The following is a 19,655-nucleotide window of genomic DNA, read 5'->3' on the forward strand; positions in this document are numbered from 1 at the left end:
GAAGCCCCCCCCCCATCCAAACCATGGTGATGTCTGTGCAAAAGCAGTGATTGAAATCCATTCCAGAGAAAGAAACGTGTGGATATGATGTGGATAGCCACAGTTATCCGGTAAATTCAGGTTACTTTGGAGCACTCATCAATGTCTCGAGGGCACCTAACTAGTGACACCAGTTTGAGAAGCTCTGTCCTATACTTTGTCCTATCTTTCCCTCAGAGAACAGTGAGTGGGTCTGTTCATAGATGCACTACATGGATAAGAGTATTGCGATACCTACACATTAAAACTTAAAGAGCTCTTGTGGCGTCCCAATCTAAATCCACAGGCATTTATATGGAGCTGGCCCTCCTTTGCAGCTTAAAGGGGTTGTCCGGTCAAAAGTGATAAGTCTGCAGTCACTCTGGGTGACTGCAGACTTATGAATCCCCCCAACACACGCACTGTGCGCTGCGGAGATTTGCCTGTTTCTGACCCAGGACCAGAAGGGATGTATGAGTACATACCCCCGGCCAGTCAGCACCACCTCTATTAGTACACTTGTATGGAGCGAGGCCACGCCCCGTCTAGCGACGCAGGCGGACAGTGGGCGAGTCCGACTAGAAGGCGTGGCCTCGCTCAACGCAAGTGTGTATAACACATACATATCCTCCATTACGGGGTCTGAAACCGGAGAATCCCCGCAGCGGGAATGCTTTTTACAAGATTATAAAGCGTATCGGTGAAAAATATTAAAATGTGAGAGTCCTCAGTAGTTGATACCTTTTAATGGCTAAGGCCACATTCTCACGTTCAGTATTTGGTCAGTATTTTACATCAGTATCAGTATTTGTAAGCCAAAACCAGGAGTGGATGAAAGATGCAGAAGTGATGACATGTTTCTATTATACTTTTCCTCTGATTGTTCCAGTCCTGATTTTGGCTTACAAATGCTGATGTAAATTACTGACCAAATATTGAACGTGTGAACGTAGCCTAACTAAAAAGATGGTAACAAATAGCAAGCTTTCGAGACTACTCAAGTCTCTTCATCAGACATAGAACTATGCCTGATGAAGAGACCTGAGTAGTCTTGAAAGCTTGCTATTTTTTGTTACTATCTTTTTAGTTAGCCATTAAAAGGTATCAACCACTGAGGACTCTCAAATTTTAATATTTTTCTGTCTACTGGCTAACAGGGTGCAAAGATATCGTATTTTGCAGACTATAAGACGCACAGAATCATAAGACGCACCCCAAATTTTGGGGAAGAAAATAGGAAAAAATAAATGAAAACGAAAATGGTAGTGCATCTTATTGTCCGATTTTAGCTTACCGCGGTGGGGCGGCTGCGGTGGAGCGGGGTCACAGGAGACCGGGTCACTGCTGCAGGAAGCGGGGACTCCGCTCAACACCGATATTTTCCGACAGCCCAAGGCTCGCATTGCCGGGACACCCCCTCCTCCCAGCATCCCCCAACTCTTGCCGCTGCCCCTGGCCTCCTGCAGCAGTGGCCCTGCCTCCTGTGACCCTGCTCCACCGCAGTCGCCCCAGAAAGCTACATTCGGATTATAAGACACACCCCACATTTTCCCCCCAAATTTGGTATATTTTTCCTGTATTAAAGCGTGTCTGGGAACTTTTTACCCATTCATCCAGAATAGCATTTGTAAGGTCTGACACTGATGTTGGGCGAGAGGGCCTGGCTCTTAGTTTCCATTCTAATTAATTCCAAAGATATCCATTGGGGTTAAAGTCAGGACTCTGTGCGGCCAGTCAAGTCCTTCCATACCAGACTTACTCAACCATGTCATTATGGACCTTGCTTTGTGCTCTGTGCCCCAGTCATTCTGGAGCAGAGAATGGCCTTCCCCAAACAAAGTTGGCCTTCCCCCACAAAGTTGGAAGCATAAATTTGTCCAAAATGTTTTTGCATGCTGAAGCATTAAGATTTTCCTTCACTGGAACTAAGGGGCCCAGGCTGAGGCTGACCCTTAGAAAACAACCCCATAACATTATCCCTCCTCCACCAAACTTTATAGTTGATGCAATGCAGTCAGGCAGGTAGATTCTCCTGACATTTGCTAAACCTAGACTTGACCATCAGTCTGCCATTTACAGAAGCGTGATTTGCCACTCCACAGAAACATACACATTTCTTGTGCTCTATTGTCCAGTAGAGGTGTGCTTTACACTACTTTATCCAACTCTTGGCATTGTGCCATAGAACTGCTCCACCATGGAAACCCATGCCATGAAGCACCTGCGCACAGTTTTTTTGTGTGTTAATGTTAGTGGAAGTTTTGAGGTCTGCAGTTATTGAGTCAAAAGAGCGTTCCCGACCTGTATTTATATGTGGTCTGATGCCTCATGGCTGAGTTGCTGTGATTTTCAAACTCTTCCACTGATCCTGGAATATTTACAAAGGAGAAATTTGGAAAACTGGCTTGTTACAATTGACCACAAAATCGACCCATTCTTTCACAAATGTTTGTAAAAGCAGACAGCATGGCGAGGGGCTGGATTTTTTTCATCTGTTCCAATCGGAATGTAAAAAACTGAATTCAGTGATTTAAGACATGTGTCTCAATACGACCCACATAGTGTATGTGCTTGATGAACCATGATGCTGCACCAATATGAAACCATTTTACTGTGATGGTTTTCAGTGCATGCACTAAGGTTCTGTATAGTTACTGTTAGTAAAACGGGTTGATATAACAGTCTATCTTTATACTCATCTCTGGATATAACAGTCTATCTTCATACTCATCTCTGGATATAACAGTGTATCTTCATACTCATCTCTGGATATAACAGTCTATCTTCATACTCATCTCTGGATATAGCAGTGTATCTTCATACTCATCTCTGGATATAACAGTCTATCTTCATACTCGGATATAACAGTGTATCTTCATACTCATCTCTGGATATAACAGTGTATCTTCATACTCATCTCTGTCAACACTTTTAAATAGGACGTGTTTGCTGTGCGGTGCCAAAGCCCTAAACCAATGAATCCGTTCTGATTCTTATATAAAACAGACTGCATGAGTCACAGGCCTAGCTTCTAACACGGAATAATTCAGAAGTGATAATTAGTGGCTGCTTTGTAACAAAAAATACTAATTTAAATCAGTATTAGCATATTCTGTCTGTTGTTACTTTTTATTGGATGGGATTTTTACTTCCATTCTAAACACAATAAACTGAAATTACTTGTGTGGTAGCTGAATTTAGGAAAAAATGTCAAATTTGAAAGGCACACTGTTTCCCAATTTAATAGATCTTTTTCCTTCTTTACAGATCAACAGGAAAAGAATACGCACTAAAAATCATAGACAAGGCAAAATGCTGTGGAAAGGTAACCCAGGGTTTAGTGTTTGCCGTTATTTGTTTTTTTATTGGTGATATTTTGTGTTTTTTTACAAATTTATTATAGTGGTATTCCTAGCCTTGATTTCTAGCATATACACGGGATATGTCATAAATGTCTGATGGTTTCAATCCCACCGCTGGGACCCACACCTATGTGAGGGTCTGAGGGTTGCGAGTCCCACCATATGTAGGCACTGCTGCTCTTCACATTATTACAGGTCCCAGATGTGTCACCCAGATAATAAATGGCAATACTCATTTATTATGCGTATCCTTAGTGTAATATTATATTTATTAGATAAATGACAGTACGTCTCCCATCGAACACTATTGTTTTGATCACTTTAATAGTCCTAGATTTATTAAAATCTAAATGTGAAATTCTAGGCTAATAGCCACCCCCTCAACTTGCCTGTTGGACTACAATTCGCCCTTGCAATTTTCTTTTACACCTTACTAAAACCCTGCTCAATGTTCTTTTGGTCGAGGTGGTTGCTCATAAGCCATATCCAGGAATCTGCACGGTGCATTACTTTCTGCACAGATCCTTGGGCCATTATCACCACTGCTTGAGACTTTACAATTAGTACAGACTTCCACAAGTGTCTGATTTTAGGTTTATAGACCAGGTAAGTTAAACTTGGTGGATGGGTGATGTGTCTGATAGTCCTACAAAACCTGAATTTTCAGATTTTGTTTAGACTAAGACAACATGTTTGCATTTACTAGAGTCAGGTATCAATACCCTACAATTTACTGGTAATGGGTTTTTAGTTTTACTCATCCCAATTAGATGATGCTATCCTATTGTACAATTAGCCTAATGCTGTAACATTTGATAGCTTTAAAATGTAAGACTCTTTCAGGACACTTGAGCAGTATTTTTGGCCTTTCACTTGCTACTTATCATCTTGAGTTACTGATGATGTTACAGGGTGTCTGTAAGCCTCTTCTTGTTTGCATTTCTTCTGATGCATCTGAACTTTTTTGATATATGCATTATAATTTCTTGTTGGATACAACTATCAATGTCAGATTTTACATTGACACATAGTTTTCCTTGTCTTGTCAAGATATTGTTTAGGATTGGACAATCGCCTTCGTTTTGGTAACATTGTTTTCAGATGTTGTAGAAAATCATATTAAAAAACTAATTTCTATCCCTTTTACCAGAAAATTACCTGTGTCTTATAGTTTCTGTACCTTCTGCATAGATTTCCATTCTATTGTTGTATTTTGCGTCCAGTCTCTACATTCAATAGCACAGTACAATTTAATTTACTGGTTATAAAGAAGCGTATCGGTTATACTAAAAATTCCAAGGTTTAGCAAATCATCTATAGCAAATAATATAAAACGTTTTCTCTCAGGCCACGATCGCACATTCAGTATTTGGTGAGTTTTTTACTTCGGTATTTGTAAGGCAAAATACTGACCAAATACCGAACGTGTGCACGTGGTCTAATATTCCCCGATTTTCATGAGCCGTGAATCCTGAAGAGTGACTGATTTTAAATGTCAAGGATGCCAATGCCTGACGAACGTGCATGTCAATGAAAGCGTTGGTCTAAGTTTTACCTAAATTAACTTTTCTCTAATTCAAGATGTCTCACTTTACAGGAGCATCTGATTGAGAACGAAGTGTCAATACTTCGCCAGGTTAAACATCCCAATATTATCATGCTGATAGAAGAGATGGACACAACAACAGAACTGTATCTGGTGATGGAATTAGTGAAGGTAAGAAGATTATTCCAATTTCATTAATCATAAGTGGGCACTTTACAGAGGCTTTAATAAGATTACATGATTGCAAATAGGATCATATAATAGATCCAGTAATTACTTAAGTAAACCTCTAAGTGGAAGTTATTGAAACAACAGACTTTTAAGGTCAAGCACTGAGCAAATAAATGAATATGTTCCTTGTTTAAGATTTCTTTATGTTGTTACTTAAAAGGGACATGCAATGTATTCCTTCCCGTCTGAAAGTGCATTTACATTGGCCGATAATTTGGATCGAGCTTTCCTAGGAACACTCATTTCTATATTTTGGGCCCGTCTAAACAGGTTGCCAATCATTTGTTGAATAAGTAAAACGAAGTAAAACGATAGTTCGCTGGGTGAAATAATTTTTAGGCTTGCTTAAAAATAATCATTCTTGGCAGCACATTGTCCTGTGTAAATAATCGTTCTACATGCATGCTGTAGAAGTGTAGTCAGCCTGTCTCAACAGCCTATTAAACAGCTGCTAATTGGATTGACGGTAGCTGATCAGCTGTCATTTAATGGACACCAACAACCAGTAAAAACGCTCCTTTGCTATAGGATGAGATGAAGTATTTATGTCTGCCCTTGCCACCCCATTCCGAAGCTGCTGGTGGGTATCTCAGCACCCAGACCTCCATCAATCACAACTTCTGACATGACTTTGTTTTTGAATATTTGTATTCTGAAATATTATTTTTATGCTTAAGAATCCCATTTTCTATATGAATAGGGTGGAGATCTATTTGACGCAATCACATCTTCAACCAAGTATACGGAACGAGACGCCAGTGCAATGATATACAATCTTGCTAGTGCTATGAAGTATCTTCACAGCCTACATATAGTTCATAGAGACATCAAACCTGAAAACCTCCTGGTAAGTTGAAAATGAAAGCACCTCATCCGATACTTGACTCATTTCTTTTGTCGTGATGACCAGGAAACTTTCAGTCTGATATAATCTGCCACTGATATTTGCAATACTCACCTATATTGAATGGTTTGCTTAAAGAATCCTTCACTAGACTTGTCATAAACATTGAAACAATCCTGCAAACATACAGAATTTCTAACATTTCTCTTTCTTGGGAGAAAATATGAAATTCAGAACATAAATCTGAACCTGACAGTAAAATAGAAACGTGAAAGGACCCTGTGTCTTTTTTCTCTTGCAGATCAGCGGAGATCCCAGAGGTTACTCTTACCTTCCTTAACTAAATCCCTTAATAATAAAGGGATATATTACAAATGCCATGATAGGTCGTCACTTTATGGTCTTTGGGAGTCCAGCCGATCCTGATAATGGTTCAGCTCTGCACGAGAAACACTGTGCTCCTGGCCATTGGCTATGCATAGAAGGGCTGCACGGTCCTATATGCATGACTCACCAATGAAATTGCAACAAGAAGGAAAAGTAGTGAAATTATGGAAATCACAGGATGGATAGACCTTTTAATGATATGAAAATGACGAAAATAATGAAAACAGAATTCATTAGGGAGTGTGAATGCCAGGTACAGAAATACACCCACTTACACACCTTGGCTGTTGTCAATGAGGTTATTAATGGTTGTCTGAGGAAATTTCTGCCACACTGAATGCACTTGGTCACACATATCATCTAGATCTGCTGCTAGCGTTTCTCTTTGCAATTGCCGACCAATCACGTCCCAGATATGCTCAATGGGAGACAAGTCCAGAAAAGCTGCAAGCCATGGTAGGACATTTATACCATGCAAGCTGCTCACTGTAGCACAAGCACCCCATGCCATGAACCAGGGAGAATGACCAGTGTGACGTTCCCTTTTAGAGGCCACTTCATGGTGTTGCCTACTTGGTCTATAAACCAATCTGAGGTTATTATTGCTTCTAAGACAAAAGAGGGTCTCATCACTGAAAAGGATAGACCTCCATACTAGCCTCCATTACTTTGTTCTATCTTCTGATCTCCATCTGGAGACCACGTGGGCCATGCCATGAAGAGGCCATCACGATAAAACATTACCCTGGTCCTAATTCCGGACCCTTTTATTCCTGGTACACAATCAGCTCAGCGTTACATTGATGTGGTTGTGCTGCCAGTGGTGCGGCCAAAGTGTCCCAGGAGCCATTTTTCAATGTAGCAATGCTAGGCCGGATGTTGCTCATGCTACTGTGAGCTGCTTGCTTGACCTAAACGTGCTACCGTGGCCTACAGCATCTCTGCACTCTTCTCCCATCGAGTTCATTGATAGCATGCCAAGGCGTATAAATGTGTGTATTTCTGCAAGTGGCACTCATACTCGATACTGAACAAATAGATATGTTGTTGTTGTTTCCATTTTTTTCATCATTTACATATTCATTGGCATATTTATCAATTCTGTGATTTCCATAATTTCACAAATTTTCCTTTTTGGTGTTGCAATTTCAATGTTGAGTGTATTTGCATGGGACTGTGCTGCCAATCCCTGTATAAGTGACCAGGGCTTCACTGAGCATGAAAAAGTCAGTAAAGAGATTGTCAGATTGGTCATAATCTTTTTATTTTATGGACTGAAAAACTGCTCTTTTAATCTTGTTATATGACTTCATATTAGAAAAAAATACATGGAAGGAGCGTAACTAAAGAATTTATTATATGACTGCTGTGGCCTGATGTTAGCGAGACAAGTCCTGTATCTATTATTTCTTTAGTTATTTTAATTGCATTAAGTAACAAATGGCATTTTTTTTATAAATTTTGTGCAATCGGTGCAAAATTATAGAAAAAAAAAATGTCATTGTTTCATTGTTAGGACTCACATGTGTTCCATCAATATAATAATCCTAAAAAATCACCATACAATCCATGTATTCATTGTACATATTGTTAACCTCTCGCAGCCTTAGCAAATTCATGTATTGTAGTTGAATTTCTCATTTCTGATAGAGCTGAGCATTTATTACCGCTGCCTTTTCTCATGAAGATTAATATGTGAACCTTTTAAATTACCAGCTGCAGCAGATGTTATATGAATATATAAGCACTTGATGGAGAAGTCAGGTTATTATTGCAGTATGTGGTTTTTCTACAAAACACAAAATCACTTGATTTATAGTGGTCCTGCCGTTCTCCAGGCATAATGGGCGATCTGTGTCCCGCTGCATTGGACAGTGTGAACAGATTGCCTTTTAAGCAAATAATCAGTGACTTGCTTATTCTTGTTATTTTTACAGCGTCGTCCTACAAGGGTTTTCATGTTTTATCATGACCTCTGCTTAATGCTTTTCTAGACTATGCGTGACTTGTTTGAAACGTTTCTTTGATAAGCAGTGGTTGGGTTAAGTACTAAACTGGAGGGACAGTCTATAAGAAGATAACTGGCGTTAGTTTTTAATAGGAGCTAATACTATTTTATAGATAAGTCCTAAATGGATTATATAGAGACCAAGCCTGGATTTATACTCTGTGATTGGCATTTTGGGGTATATAGTAGGGATTTTCTATGCATCATTTTAATTATACAGCATTGATCTCCTGAAGTAGTCTACTTAAGAGGATCTTCTAATCCACTCATAAGCAAATTAAACGGTTACATTGTGTAGGTAATCATACAAGAACCAACATAAAACCTCTTCCTATCAAACTAAATGTGTAAATGGAATGGCTAAATGGCAGATGTGGGAGATGCTCAAAGTTAGGCCGCATTCACACACACGTACAGTGGTGGCCAAAAGTATTGGCACCCCTGCAATTCTGTCAGATAATACTCAGTTTCTTCCTGAAAATGATTGCAATCACAAATTCTTTGGTATTATTCTCTTCATTTAATTTGTCTTTAATGAAATAACACAAAAAGAATTGTCCTAAAGCCAAATTGGATATAATTCCACACCAAACCTAAAAAAGGGGGTGGACAAAAGTATTGGCACTGTTTGAAAAATCATGTGATGCTTCTCTAATTCGTGTAATTAACAGCTCCTGTAACTTACCTGTGGCACCTAACAGGTGTTGGCAATAACTAAATCACACTTGCAGCCAGTTAACATGGATTAAAGTTGACTCAACCTCTGTCCTGTGTCCTTTTGTGTACCACATTGAGCATGGAGAAAAGAAAGAAGACCAAAGAACTGTCTGAGGACTTGAGAAACCAAATTGTGAGGAAGCATGAGCAATCTCAAGGCTACAAGTCCATCTCCAAAGACCTGAATGTTCCTGTGTCTTCCATGCTCAGTGTTATCAAGAAGTTTAAAGCCCATGGCACTGTGGCTAACCTCCCTAGATGTGGACGGAAAAGAAAAATTGACGAGAGATTTCAACGCAAGATTGTGCGGATTGTGGATAAAGAACCTCGACTAACATCCAAACAAGTTCAAGCTGCCCTGCAGTCCGAGGGTACAACAGTGTCAACTCGTACTATCCATCGGCGTCTGAATGAAAAGGGACTGTATGGTAGGATACCCAGGAAGACCCCACTTCTCACCCCGAGACATAAAAAAGCCTGGCTGGAGTTTGCCAAAACTTACCTGAGAAAGCCTAAAACGTTTTGGAAGAATGTTCTCTGGTCAGATGAGACAAAAGTAGAGCTTTTTGGGAAAAGCATCAACATAGAGCATACAGGAAAAAAAAAAAGAAGCATTCAAAGAAAAGAACACGGTCCCTACAGTCAAACATGGTGGAGGTTCCCTGATGTTTTGGGGTTGCTTTGCTGCCTCTGGCACTGGACTGCTTGACCATGTGCATAGCATTATGAAGTCTGAAGACTACCAACAAATTTTGCAGCATAATGTAGGGCCCAGTGTGAGAAAGCTGGGTCTCCCTCAGAGGTCATGGGTCTTCCAGCAGGACAATGACCCAAAACACACTTCCAAAAGCACTATAAAATGGTTTGAGAGAAAGCACTGGAGACTTCTAAGGAGGCCAGCATTGAGTCCAGACCTGAATCCCATAGAACACCTGTGAAGAGATCTCAAAATGGCAGTTTGGAGAAGGCACCCTTCAAATATCAGGGACCTGGAGCAGTTTGCCAAAGAAGAATGGTCTACAATTCAAGCAGAGCACTGTAAGAAACTCATTGAAGGTTACCGGAAGCGGTTGTTCGCAGTTATTTTGGCTAAAGGTTGTGCAACCAAGTATTAGGCTGAGGGTGCCAATACTTTTGTCTGGCCCATTTTTGGAGTTTTGTGTGAAATGATCAATGATTTGATTTTTGCTTCATTCTCTTTTGTGTTTTTTCCTTGCAAGCAAATTAAATGAAGATAATAATACCAAAGAATTTGTGATTGCAATCATTTTCAGGAAGAAACTGAGTATTATCTGACAGAATTGCAGGGGTGCCAATACTTTTGGTCACCACTGTATATCATGGTCCGACTATCCATAATTCACGGACCAACCATGGGTCTCCTGAATTTGATATCCTTCTATGCATATATGTATTCGAACCGTGATATGTACTCTGACAATGCAAACCCCGAACCCTCTGACTGCAGGACTCATTCTGTTGGCAATACTAACTTTTTGATTTATGTCAGGTGCAGTGTTTTCATGGAGTTCTTGTGTGGATTTCACTGCTGTCTTAGCCTCTTCTCAATATATGATGTACTATGACGGCATTTGTCGGGTCCCTGACTTTGATGGAGGCTCAGGAGCTGAGCCTGCATTTTTCCCTGCAGATGATGAATGTGTTATATCTCTGACAGCTCCATATAGAACGCATGCAGTTTGTGTGCAGCATTCCATTTGCACAGTTCCCTCCCCCCCACCCCAAAATGACTCCCCTCAAAGCAGGGGTGACTATAGGCTGGTAAGGCAGCCAGGGGCCTGCTGTAGACCCCCATGACAGCCATGACTGTGTCTCTTTGAAGACCAGCCACAGGCTGGCTTTCATAGGAGACTGTGATTCTTACTATGTACTGTACTACTGTGGTATTGCAGTGTATAGTATAAGTGATCGGACAATCGCAAGTTCAAGTTGGCCATGAGGACTAAAAGATAATATAAAAAAAGAAAAAAGAGAAAAAAGTTTTTTTACAAATATAATAAAAAATATATAAAAATTCTTATCCACTTTTCTTACCATTAAAAATAAAGGAATAAAAAAATAACTGTATTTGATATGGCTGCATCCATAAAAGTCTGATATATCAAAATATAAAATTAATTAACCCGGCCGATATAGAGTACTTTCCTGCTTTCAAGTGCATTGAAAAGTAAAACTTTTGGTGTCATTCAAAATTACAACTTCTTCAAAAGATCAAGCCGAATTATGTCTTTGTCAAACAGAAAAATGAAAAAGTTATTTGTCTTGATGGAAAAAAAACAAAAGAGCAAAAATGAAAAATTGCCATGTCGGGATGGGGATAATATCTGCATCCTAAATTGCCTAAATAGCGAAAATATATTTGTTTTGTACAACAGTCAATGACAACACTACATCGATCAAAAGTGTAGCCTCAGGTCTACTTCTGCTCCATTCTGACAGCTGTACTCCACATCCACCAAGGATTTTTGGGAGGAAAAGTTTTCTCTGATGAGATTTAATTCTATCCTTGTATACTTCATATATAACCTCATACTGAGCCATATTTCGTCATTTTTAATTGCTTCCTACCTGTATGCAGTCTTATAGGCTCAGCAGTTTTTTCCCTCTCGTGTATCAGTCAAATAACAATAGGAACTTTTAAAGTATTTTATGTGATCATATGAAGAAGACCCATGGTAAAAAGAGATTGGACTAATTATTTCTTTTTTAATTAATGTATTCTTTCTTTTTTTTAAGGTCTGTGAATATCCTGATAAAACTAAATCTTTAAAGCTTGGAGACTTTGGATTGGCCACAATAGTAGATGGGCCGCTCTACACTGTCTGCGGCACACCAACATATGTTGCCCCAGAAATAATTGCAGAGGCTGGGTACGTTCTGTAATGTGTCACATATCTACTAGATAATTCAATAATTATTTTAACAACAACTGCAATATTTTGTGGACACCGAACAGGGCCCCTGTGCAAGAACAGTATATGGGCCCCTCTTTATGTCTGTGACAAAAGCTGCTTACTGCTGTGGAGGTATAAATGGGCCCCCTTACTTTCTGGGCCTCACAGGTTGTACCAGTGGTGTGTGTACTCCTGCATGGGTATAATTACCATATTAGCTGACGTAACTGCTGCTATCCTATGGGACCTCGGTCCAGTCATTCACTTATGTGAAGATGAAAGGGGGAATAAAGATCCTTCGTCGACCAAGGAAATGAGGAAAAGAACATGACATTGAGCTTAGAACCAGGGCTGTGGAGTCAGTACGCCAAACCTCCGACTCCTCAATTTCCATGACACCGACTCTGACTCCACGACTCCGACTCCCTCATAAATTGCTCAAGTGATAAATTTACTGTAGCACAGATTCATCTCAGCTAAAAGTCTAGACCCTTAGATCAGAAATAAGACAGACATTCATAGGACATTTCATAACTTACACAAATTCTTATGAAAAAATATTCCCCACAAACTGCATTGAACTACTGTACCCAATTTATTATATATTTTAGGAGTCGGAGTTGGTCCACTTTATACCGACTCCGACTCCACCAAAATGGACTCTGACTCCACGACTCCGACTCCACAGCCCTGCTTAAAACCAAAGGATGTCCTGAAATGATTTGTTTTTGAAGGTGGTCATGGTAGAGTCTGGCCCATGGTTACTTGTTGCGCTCCATGCCCAGCATGAATATAATCTTCAGCCACAACAATGTATGGAAGGGACCAAAGTGGCAAAGCCATAATCAAGGCCATAGATGTATTCGCTGCACAGTGCATCTATTATACACTGCTCAAAAAAATAAAGGGAACACTTAAACAACAGAATATAACTCCAAGTGAATCAAACTTCTGTGAAATCAAACTGTCCACTTAGGAAGCAACACTGATTGACAATCAATTTCACATGCTGTTGTGCAAATGGAATAGACAATAGATGGAAATTATTGCCAATTATCAAGACACCCTCAATAAAGGAGTGGTTCTGCAGGTGGGGACCACAGACCACATCTCAGTACCAATGCTTTCTGGCTGATGTTTTGGTCACTTTTGAATGTTGGTTGTGCTTTCACACTCGTGGTAGCATGAGACGGACTCTACAACCCACAGAAGTTGCTCAGGTAGTGCATCTCTTCCAGGATGGCACATCAATGCGAGCTGTGGCAAGAAGGTTTGCTGTGTCTGTCAGCGCAGTGTCCAGAGGCTGGAGGCGCTACGAGGAGACAGGCCAGTACACCAGGAGACGTGGAGGGGGCCGTAGGAGGACAACAACCCAGCAGCAGGACCGCTACCTCCGCCTTTGTGCAAGGAGTAACAGGAGGAGCACTACCAGAGCCCTGCAAAATGACCTCCAGCAGGCCACAAATGTGCATGTGTCTGCACAAAACAGTTAGAAGCCGACTCCATGAGGATGGTATGAGGGCCCGACGTCCACAGATGGGGGTTGTGCTCACAGCCCAACACCATGCAGGACGCTTGGCATTTGCCACAGAACACCAGGATTGGCAAAGTCGCCACTGGCGCCCTGTGCTCTTCACAGATGAAAGCAGGTTCACACTGAGCACATGTGACAGACGTGACAGAGTCTGGAGACACAGTAGAGAGCGATCTGCTGCCTGCTACATCCTTCAGCATGACCGGTTTGGCAGTGGGTCAGTAATGGTGTTGGGTGGCATTTCTTTGGAGGGCCTCACAGCCCTCCATGTGGTTGCCAGAGGTAGCCTGACTGCCATTAGGTACCGAGATGAGATCCTCAGACCCCTTGTGAGACCATATGCTGGTGCGGTTGGCCCTGGGTTCCTCCTAATGCAGGACAATGCCAGACCTCATGTGGCTGGAGTGTGTCAGCAGTTCCTGCAAGATGAAGGCATTGAAGCTATGGACTGGCCCGCCCATTCCCCTGACTTGAATCCGATTGAGCACATCTGGGACATCATGTCTTGCTCCATCCACCAACCTCACGTTGCACCACAGACTGTCCAGGAGTTGGTGGATGCTCTAGTCCAGGTCTGGGAGGAGATCCCACAGGAGACCATCTGCAACCTCATCAGGAGCATGCCCAGGCATTGTAGGGAGGTCATATAGGCACTTGGAGGCCACACACAATACTGAGCCTCATTTTGAGTTGTTTTAAGGACATTACAGTTGGATCAGCCTGTAGTGTGTTTTTCCACTTTAATTTTGGGGGTGACTCCAAATCCAGGCCTCCATTGGTTAATAAATTTGATTTCCTTTAATGATTTTTGTGTGATTTTGTTGTCAGCACATTCGATTTTGTACAGAACAAAGTATTCAATGAGAATATTTCAGTCATTCAGATCTAGGATGTGTTATTTGAGTGTTCCCTTTATTTTTTGGAGCAGTGTATATTATTCTCATGGTGATAGCAGCTGAATTCTTCTTGTAATGGTCTTTCTTTTATCTTTTCACCTTAGGTATGGTTTAAAAGTTGATATATGGGCAGCTGGTGTGATCACATACATCTTACTCTGTGGTTTCCCACCTTTCAGAAGGTAAAATTTTTTCTTCTCTGTGAAAATCTAGTGTTGTTATTGAATTAGCAATGCTTTTACACATTGTATACTGTGATACAACCTTTTCACCGGTGTCTGTAAAGTGCATACACTGAAAAATATTTTCATTTGCTTTACTGTTGTCAAAGGCATACTAGCAACATTGATGACCTATCTAAGCATTAAACAATAGTAGAAGAAAACTGACTTGTATCTATGTATATCATTGATAGCAGCCAAGGCATGGAAGTGATTAGTCAGATGCATCACTTGGAATTAGTGAATTGTCCCATATCTTCAATCTAATGGAGATTATGACCACTAAGGACAACATAGTGGAAATAGCCCTGTATATAGAGTTGAAAATGCATAACCTTTCCCCAGAATGATGTGTTATATATTTCCTTTGCAGTGAGAATAATCTACAGGAAGATCTTTTTGATCAGATTCTGATTGGAAAGCTTGAATTCCCATCCCCATACTGGGATAACATTACCGACTCTGCAAAGGTTTGAGTTTAATATATTGTATTTCTGAGGAAGAAATGCTAATAATAAGAAGAAAGAAGAAATAATAATAATAATTTGCTTTTGTATAAAGATTTTTATAAAATGCTCTTATGGGTCAGTTGTGTGTGCAAGACCCTGTCTCTAGCCTCAGTGACTTGCAGAATGGCTGTCTGGTTATGTAATGTGACATCCATGGCTTCCAGCAATTGGTTGTCCAGTGTTTATCAGGGGCGTAAGGAGACTGGAATGAAATATGACCGCTTGTTTGTCATCAGTAATTTTATAATGATCATTTGAAATGTGCCACCATGTGATTCCATTGTATGCAGAATCACTATTAAAGAAGCACTCCAATCAAAGTTTTTATCTTCTTAATATATTGCAGTCATCATATTATATGGCACTGTGTATTTACAGTTGCTTATTTTGCTTTTCTACCCAACTAATTCTTCTCTTTTCTCTGCTCTATGTAGAAACAGGAAGTCTCTTGTCTCTGCATTTATTATTCCCCTCTTCAGCTCCTGACCCAGCTTGTCCCTCCTCTGCCTTGCCAGGGACTTTTGCAGTGACTTATGACTTGTACAGGAAAAATTGACCTCCTGTTTCTACATAGAACTTAGAAGGTTTCAGCTAGTCAGTTTGTTAATCACGTGATGTCATAGACGTAATGGAAAAGAGAAGAATTAGCTGAGTAGAAAGGCAAAATGAGCAATTGTAAGTGCACAGTGTTATATAATATGATGACTGCAATATATTAAGAGAATAACATTTTTGATGTGAGTGCTTATTTAAGTAATAATTATGTGTTTTTATTTAAGGCATTCTAGGGAATGGTAATTTAATGGCTTATATGTTTATCTACTTTCATAATAGTGTAGTGTTTGTACTATTTTATTTTTCCTGTATTTGGTGCTTCTATCTCAATTGTTGTCATTTTGATATTAACATGGAAAGCCCTACTGTTCAAGAGGTTGTCAAATAAACAACATTCATCATCTATCTTTAGGTATGACCACTGAGCCCCCTCACTGATTACGAGAACAAGGGTTCCAAAGTCCCCTATGTGAATAGAGTGGGTGTTCACATATGTGGCAACAACTCCATCCACTTCTATGGATCTATGGGAGTGATAGTGCATACACCGGCCAGACAATCAATAGAGCTGGACATGCATGTGCACCACCGCTTAATTCACATAGGGGACTTTATGACTCCCATTGTTGTGAGTGGTGGGAATCCCATGTGGTCTGATCCAAGTGATCATACATTTATCAACTATACAGTTAATAACTGTTTTTATGAGACCATTCCTATAATATTTATTTGTCATAGTTTGTAAGATTGAAAATGAGACAGGTCAAGTCCAAGCCAGATCTAAAATGTTCAACTCATATAACAGCATATAATGTCAATAGAATGGAACAAAGCTTCAATCCCCAGCACAACCGCTAGGTAAATGCCATGTTCTGCGACTTCTAGCCACAGATGGCTTATTCTAAGGATTGGTCATCAATTTTAAAAACCTAGATAACCCCTTGAAGGTTTGACAGAGCTAAATAGGTTGTAATAGGTTCACAATAATGATTATTATTTTTTAATGGGTCTTAATTAGTGATCCATCATGTGAACCTACGCATTCCATTATCATTCAATCCATGTGTCCGTAACAAGGCCTCTAAGTATTCATGGAGAGCACTGCACTCTTCGCACACTATACATTGTAAAAAATTAATAGTGACGTTTCCTTCCTAGGAGCTGATCAGTTGCATGTTGCAAGTAAATGTAGAAGACAGGTTTACAGCAGATCAGATCCTGTCTCACCCCTGGGTGTCTGTAAGTATAATCCTGGTATTCACCCCATCTGATTTCCCATTTTTTAGAACACAATGGAAGGTGAATCAGTTACATAAAATGGTTATTACCTCACTACTTGTGACTCTTGTCCATCCTTTTCTTATTCATTTTAAGGAACATTTAAATGTCCATACCGGTGTATAACGCAAAGCCAATAAAGAAATGGAGAATAGAAATTTTCATTAAAACTATTCTGTCTAGACATATGACAACATATGTTTTATTAAATTTGGGAAAGTTATGAAATGTCCTATAAATGTCTGTTCTGTTCCTGATCTAAGGATCTAGACTTTTAGCTGAGATGAATCTGTTGGCTACAGTAAATTCATCACTTAAACATGAGCCATGTATGAGGGAGTCAGAGTGATGGAGTCAGAGTTGGAGTCGGAGTTGGAGTCGATGTCATGGAAATTGAGGAGTCGGAGGTTTGGCTTACCAACTCCACAGCCCTGGGCCCTGATTCGTCAAAGTGTTTACACCAATTTTGCGACTTTTGGCATTTCGAGTTTCGGGCAGCTCCAATAAAATTATTGGAGCTGAGGGGAGCCATGGCGGGATGGGGCATGTTTGGTTTTCACAATGTTGTTGCTTCTGTGTTTTTAGATATTTTTGCCGGATGTTTCTATGGTTAGTGAAGTACAATTATTAGCATTTCATAAGTTTCTAATCTTTTATTGACAAATACATCATGTTTCTGCAAAGACGCAATACATTGCTGATATCCAGAAATGCTCCCTGGACACTGGGTATCAGGTTCAGGGCAAAATCCTGACTGATGACAACCAATTCTTATATAATCAGGGCTTGCAATTTATCACAATTTTTGTGCTTTTGTTTGTCCACCCAATGTTTGAAGCCTGACCACAGGTTCTCAATGGGATTGAGATCTGGGAAGTTTCCTGGTCATGGACTCAAAATTTCAATGTTCAATAAGACACTTAGTAATAACTTTTGCCTTGTGACATGGTGCTCCATTATGCTAGAAAATACTACATTGTTCTTCACCAAATTACTCCTGAATCACTGGGAGAAGTTGCTTTTGGAGGATGTTTAGAAACCATTCTTTATTCATGGCAATGTAGGCAAAATTTTGTGTGAGTGAACTCTCTCCCTTGAATGAAAAGCAACCCCACGCATGTACAGTACAGACCAAAAGTTTGGACACACCTTCTCATTTAAAGATTTTTCTGTATTTTCATGACTATGAAAATTGTACATTCACACTGAAGGCATCAAAACTATGAATTAACACATGTGGAATTATATACTTAACAAAAAAAGTGTGAAATAACTGAAAATATGTCTTATATTCTATGTTCTTCAAAGTAGCCACTTTTTGCTTTGATGACTGCTTTGCACACTCTTGGCATTCTCTTGATGAGCTTCAAGAGGTAGTCACCAGAAATGGTTTTCACTTCACAGGTGTGCCCTGTCAGGTTTAATAAGTGGGATTTCTTGCCTTATAAATGGGGTTGGGACCATCAGTTGTGTTGTGCAGAAGTCTGGTGGATACACAGCTGATAGTCCTACTGAATAGACTGTTAGAATTTGTATTATGGCAAGAAAAAAGCAGCTAAGTAAAGAAAAACGAGTGGTCATCATTACTTTAAGAAATTAAGGTCAGTCAGTCTGGAAAATTGGGCAAACTTTGAAAGTGTCCCCAAGTGCAGTTGCAAAAACCATCAAGTGCTACAAAGAAACTGGCTCACATGAGGACCTCCCTAGGAAAGGAAGACCAAGAGTCACCTCTGCTTCTGAGGATAAGTTTATCCGAGTCACCAGCCTCAGAAATCGCAGGTTAACAGCAGCTCAGCTCAGATTAGAGACCAGGTCAATGCCACACAGAGTTCTAGCAGCAGACACATCTCTTCAACAACTGTTTAGAGGAGACTTTGTGCAGCAGGCCTTCATGGTAAAATAGCTGCTAAGGACAGGCAACAAGCAGAAGAGACTTGTTTGGGCTAAAGAACACAAGGAATGAACAGTGGAAATCTGTGCTTTGGTCTGATGAGTCCAAATTTGAGATCTTTGGTTCCAACCACCGTGTCTTTGTGCGACGCAGAAAAGGTGAACGGATGGACTCTACATGCCTGGTTCCCACCGTGAAGCATGGAGGAAGAGGTGTGATGGTGTGGCGGTGCTTTGCTGGTGACACTGTTGGGGATTTATTCAAAATTGAAGGCATACTGAACCAGCATGGCTACCACAGCATCTTGCAGCGGCATGCTATTCCATTCGGTTTGCGTTTAGTTGGACCATCATTTATTTTTCAACAGGACAATGACCCCAAACACACCTCCAGGCTGTGTAAGGGCTATTTGACCAAGACGGAGAGTGATGGGGTGCTACGCCAGATGACCTGGCCTCCACAGTCACCAGACCTGAACCCAATCGAGATGGTTTGGGGTGAGCTGGACCGCAGAGTGAAGGCAAAAGGGCCAACAAGTGCTAAGCATCTCTGGGAACTCCTTCAAGATTGTTGCAAGACCATTTCCGGTGACTACCTCTTGAAGCTCATCAAGAGAATGCCAAGAGAGTGCAAAGCAGTCATCAAAGCAAAAGGTGGCTACTTTGAAGAACCTAGAATATAATACATATTTTCAGTTGTTTCACACTTTTTTGTTAAGTATATAATTCCACATGTGTTAATTC

The 19,655-nt window shown here is 40.4% G+C and overlaps 1 protein-coding gene across 3 annotated transcripts in view; it reads left to right on the forward strand.

Moving 5' to 3' along the window:
* The window catches only part of DCLK2 (doublecortin like kinase 2), a 185,746-nt gene that overhangs the window by 144,892 nt on the left and 21,199 nt on the right, over positions 1–19,655 (forward strand). For all 3 annotated transcript variants that reach the window (XM_073642518.1, XM_073642516.1, XM_073642517.1), the window contains 7 exons: positions 3,286–3,343; positions 4,978–5,097; positions 5,858–6,004; positions 11,871–12,004; positions 14,563–14,640; positions 15,053–15,149; positions 16,902–16,982. In XM_073642518.1, the coding sequence (XP_073498619.1) occupies positions 3,286–3,343; positions 4,978–5,097; positions 5,858–6,004; positions 11,871–12,004; positions 14,563–14,640; positions 15,053–15,149; positions 16,902–16,982 (715 nt within the window). The remainder of the gene's footprint in view (positions 1–3,285; positions 3,344–4,977; positions 5,098–5,857; positions 6,005–11,870; positions 12,005–14,562; positions 14,641–15,052; positions 15,150–16,901; positions 16,983–19,655) is intronic.

Source organism: Phyllobates terribilis, unplaced genomic scaffold (genome assembly GCF_046119375.1).
Source record: "Phyllobates terribilis strain yellow unplaced genomic scaffold, ASM4611937v1 Scaffold_1__5_contigs__length_1240528914, whole genome shotgun sequence".
Lineage (NCBI taxonomy): Eukaryota > Metazoa > Chordata > Amphibia > Anura > Dendrobatidae > Phyllobates > Phyllobates terribilis.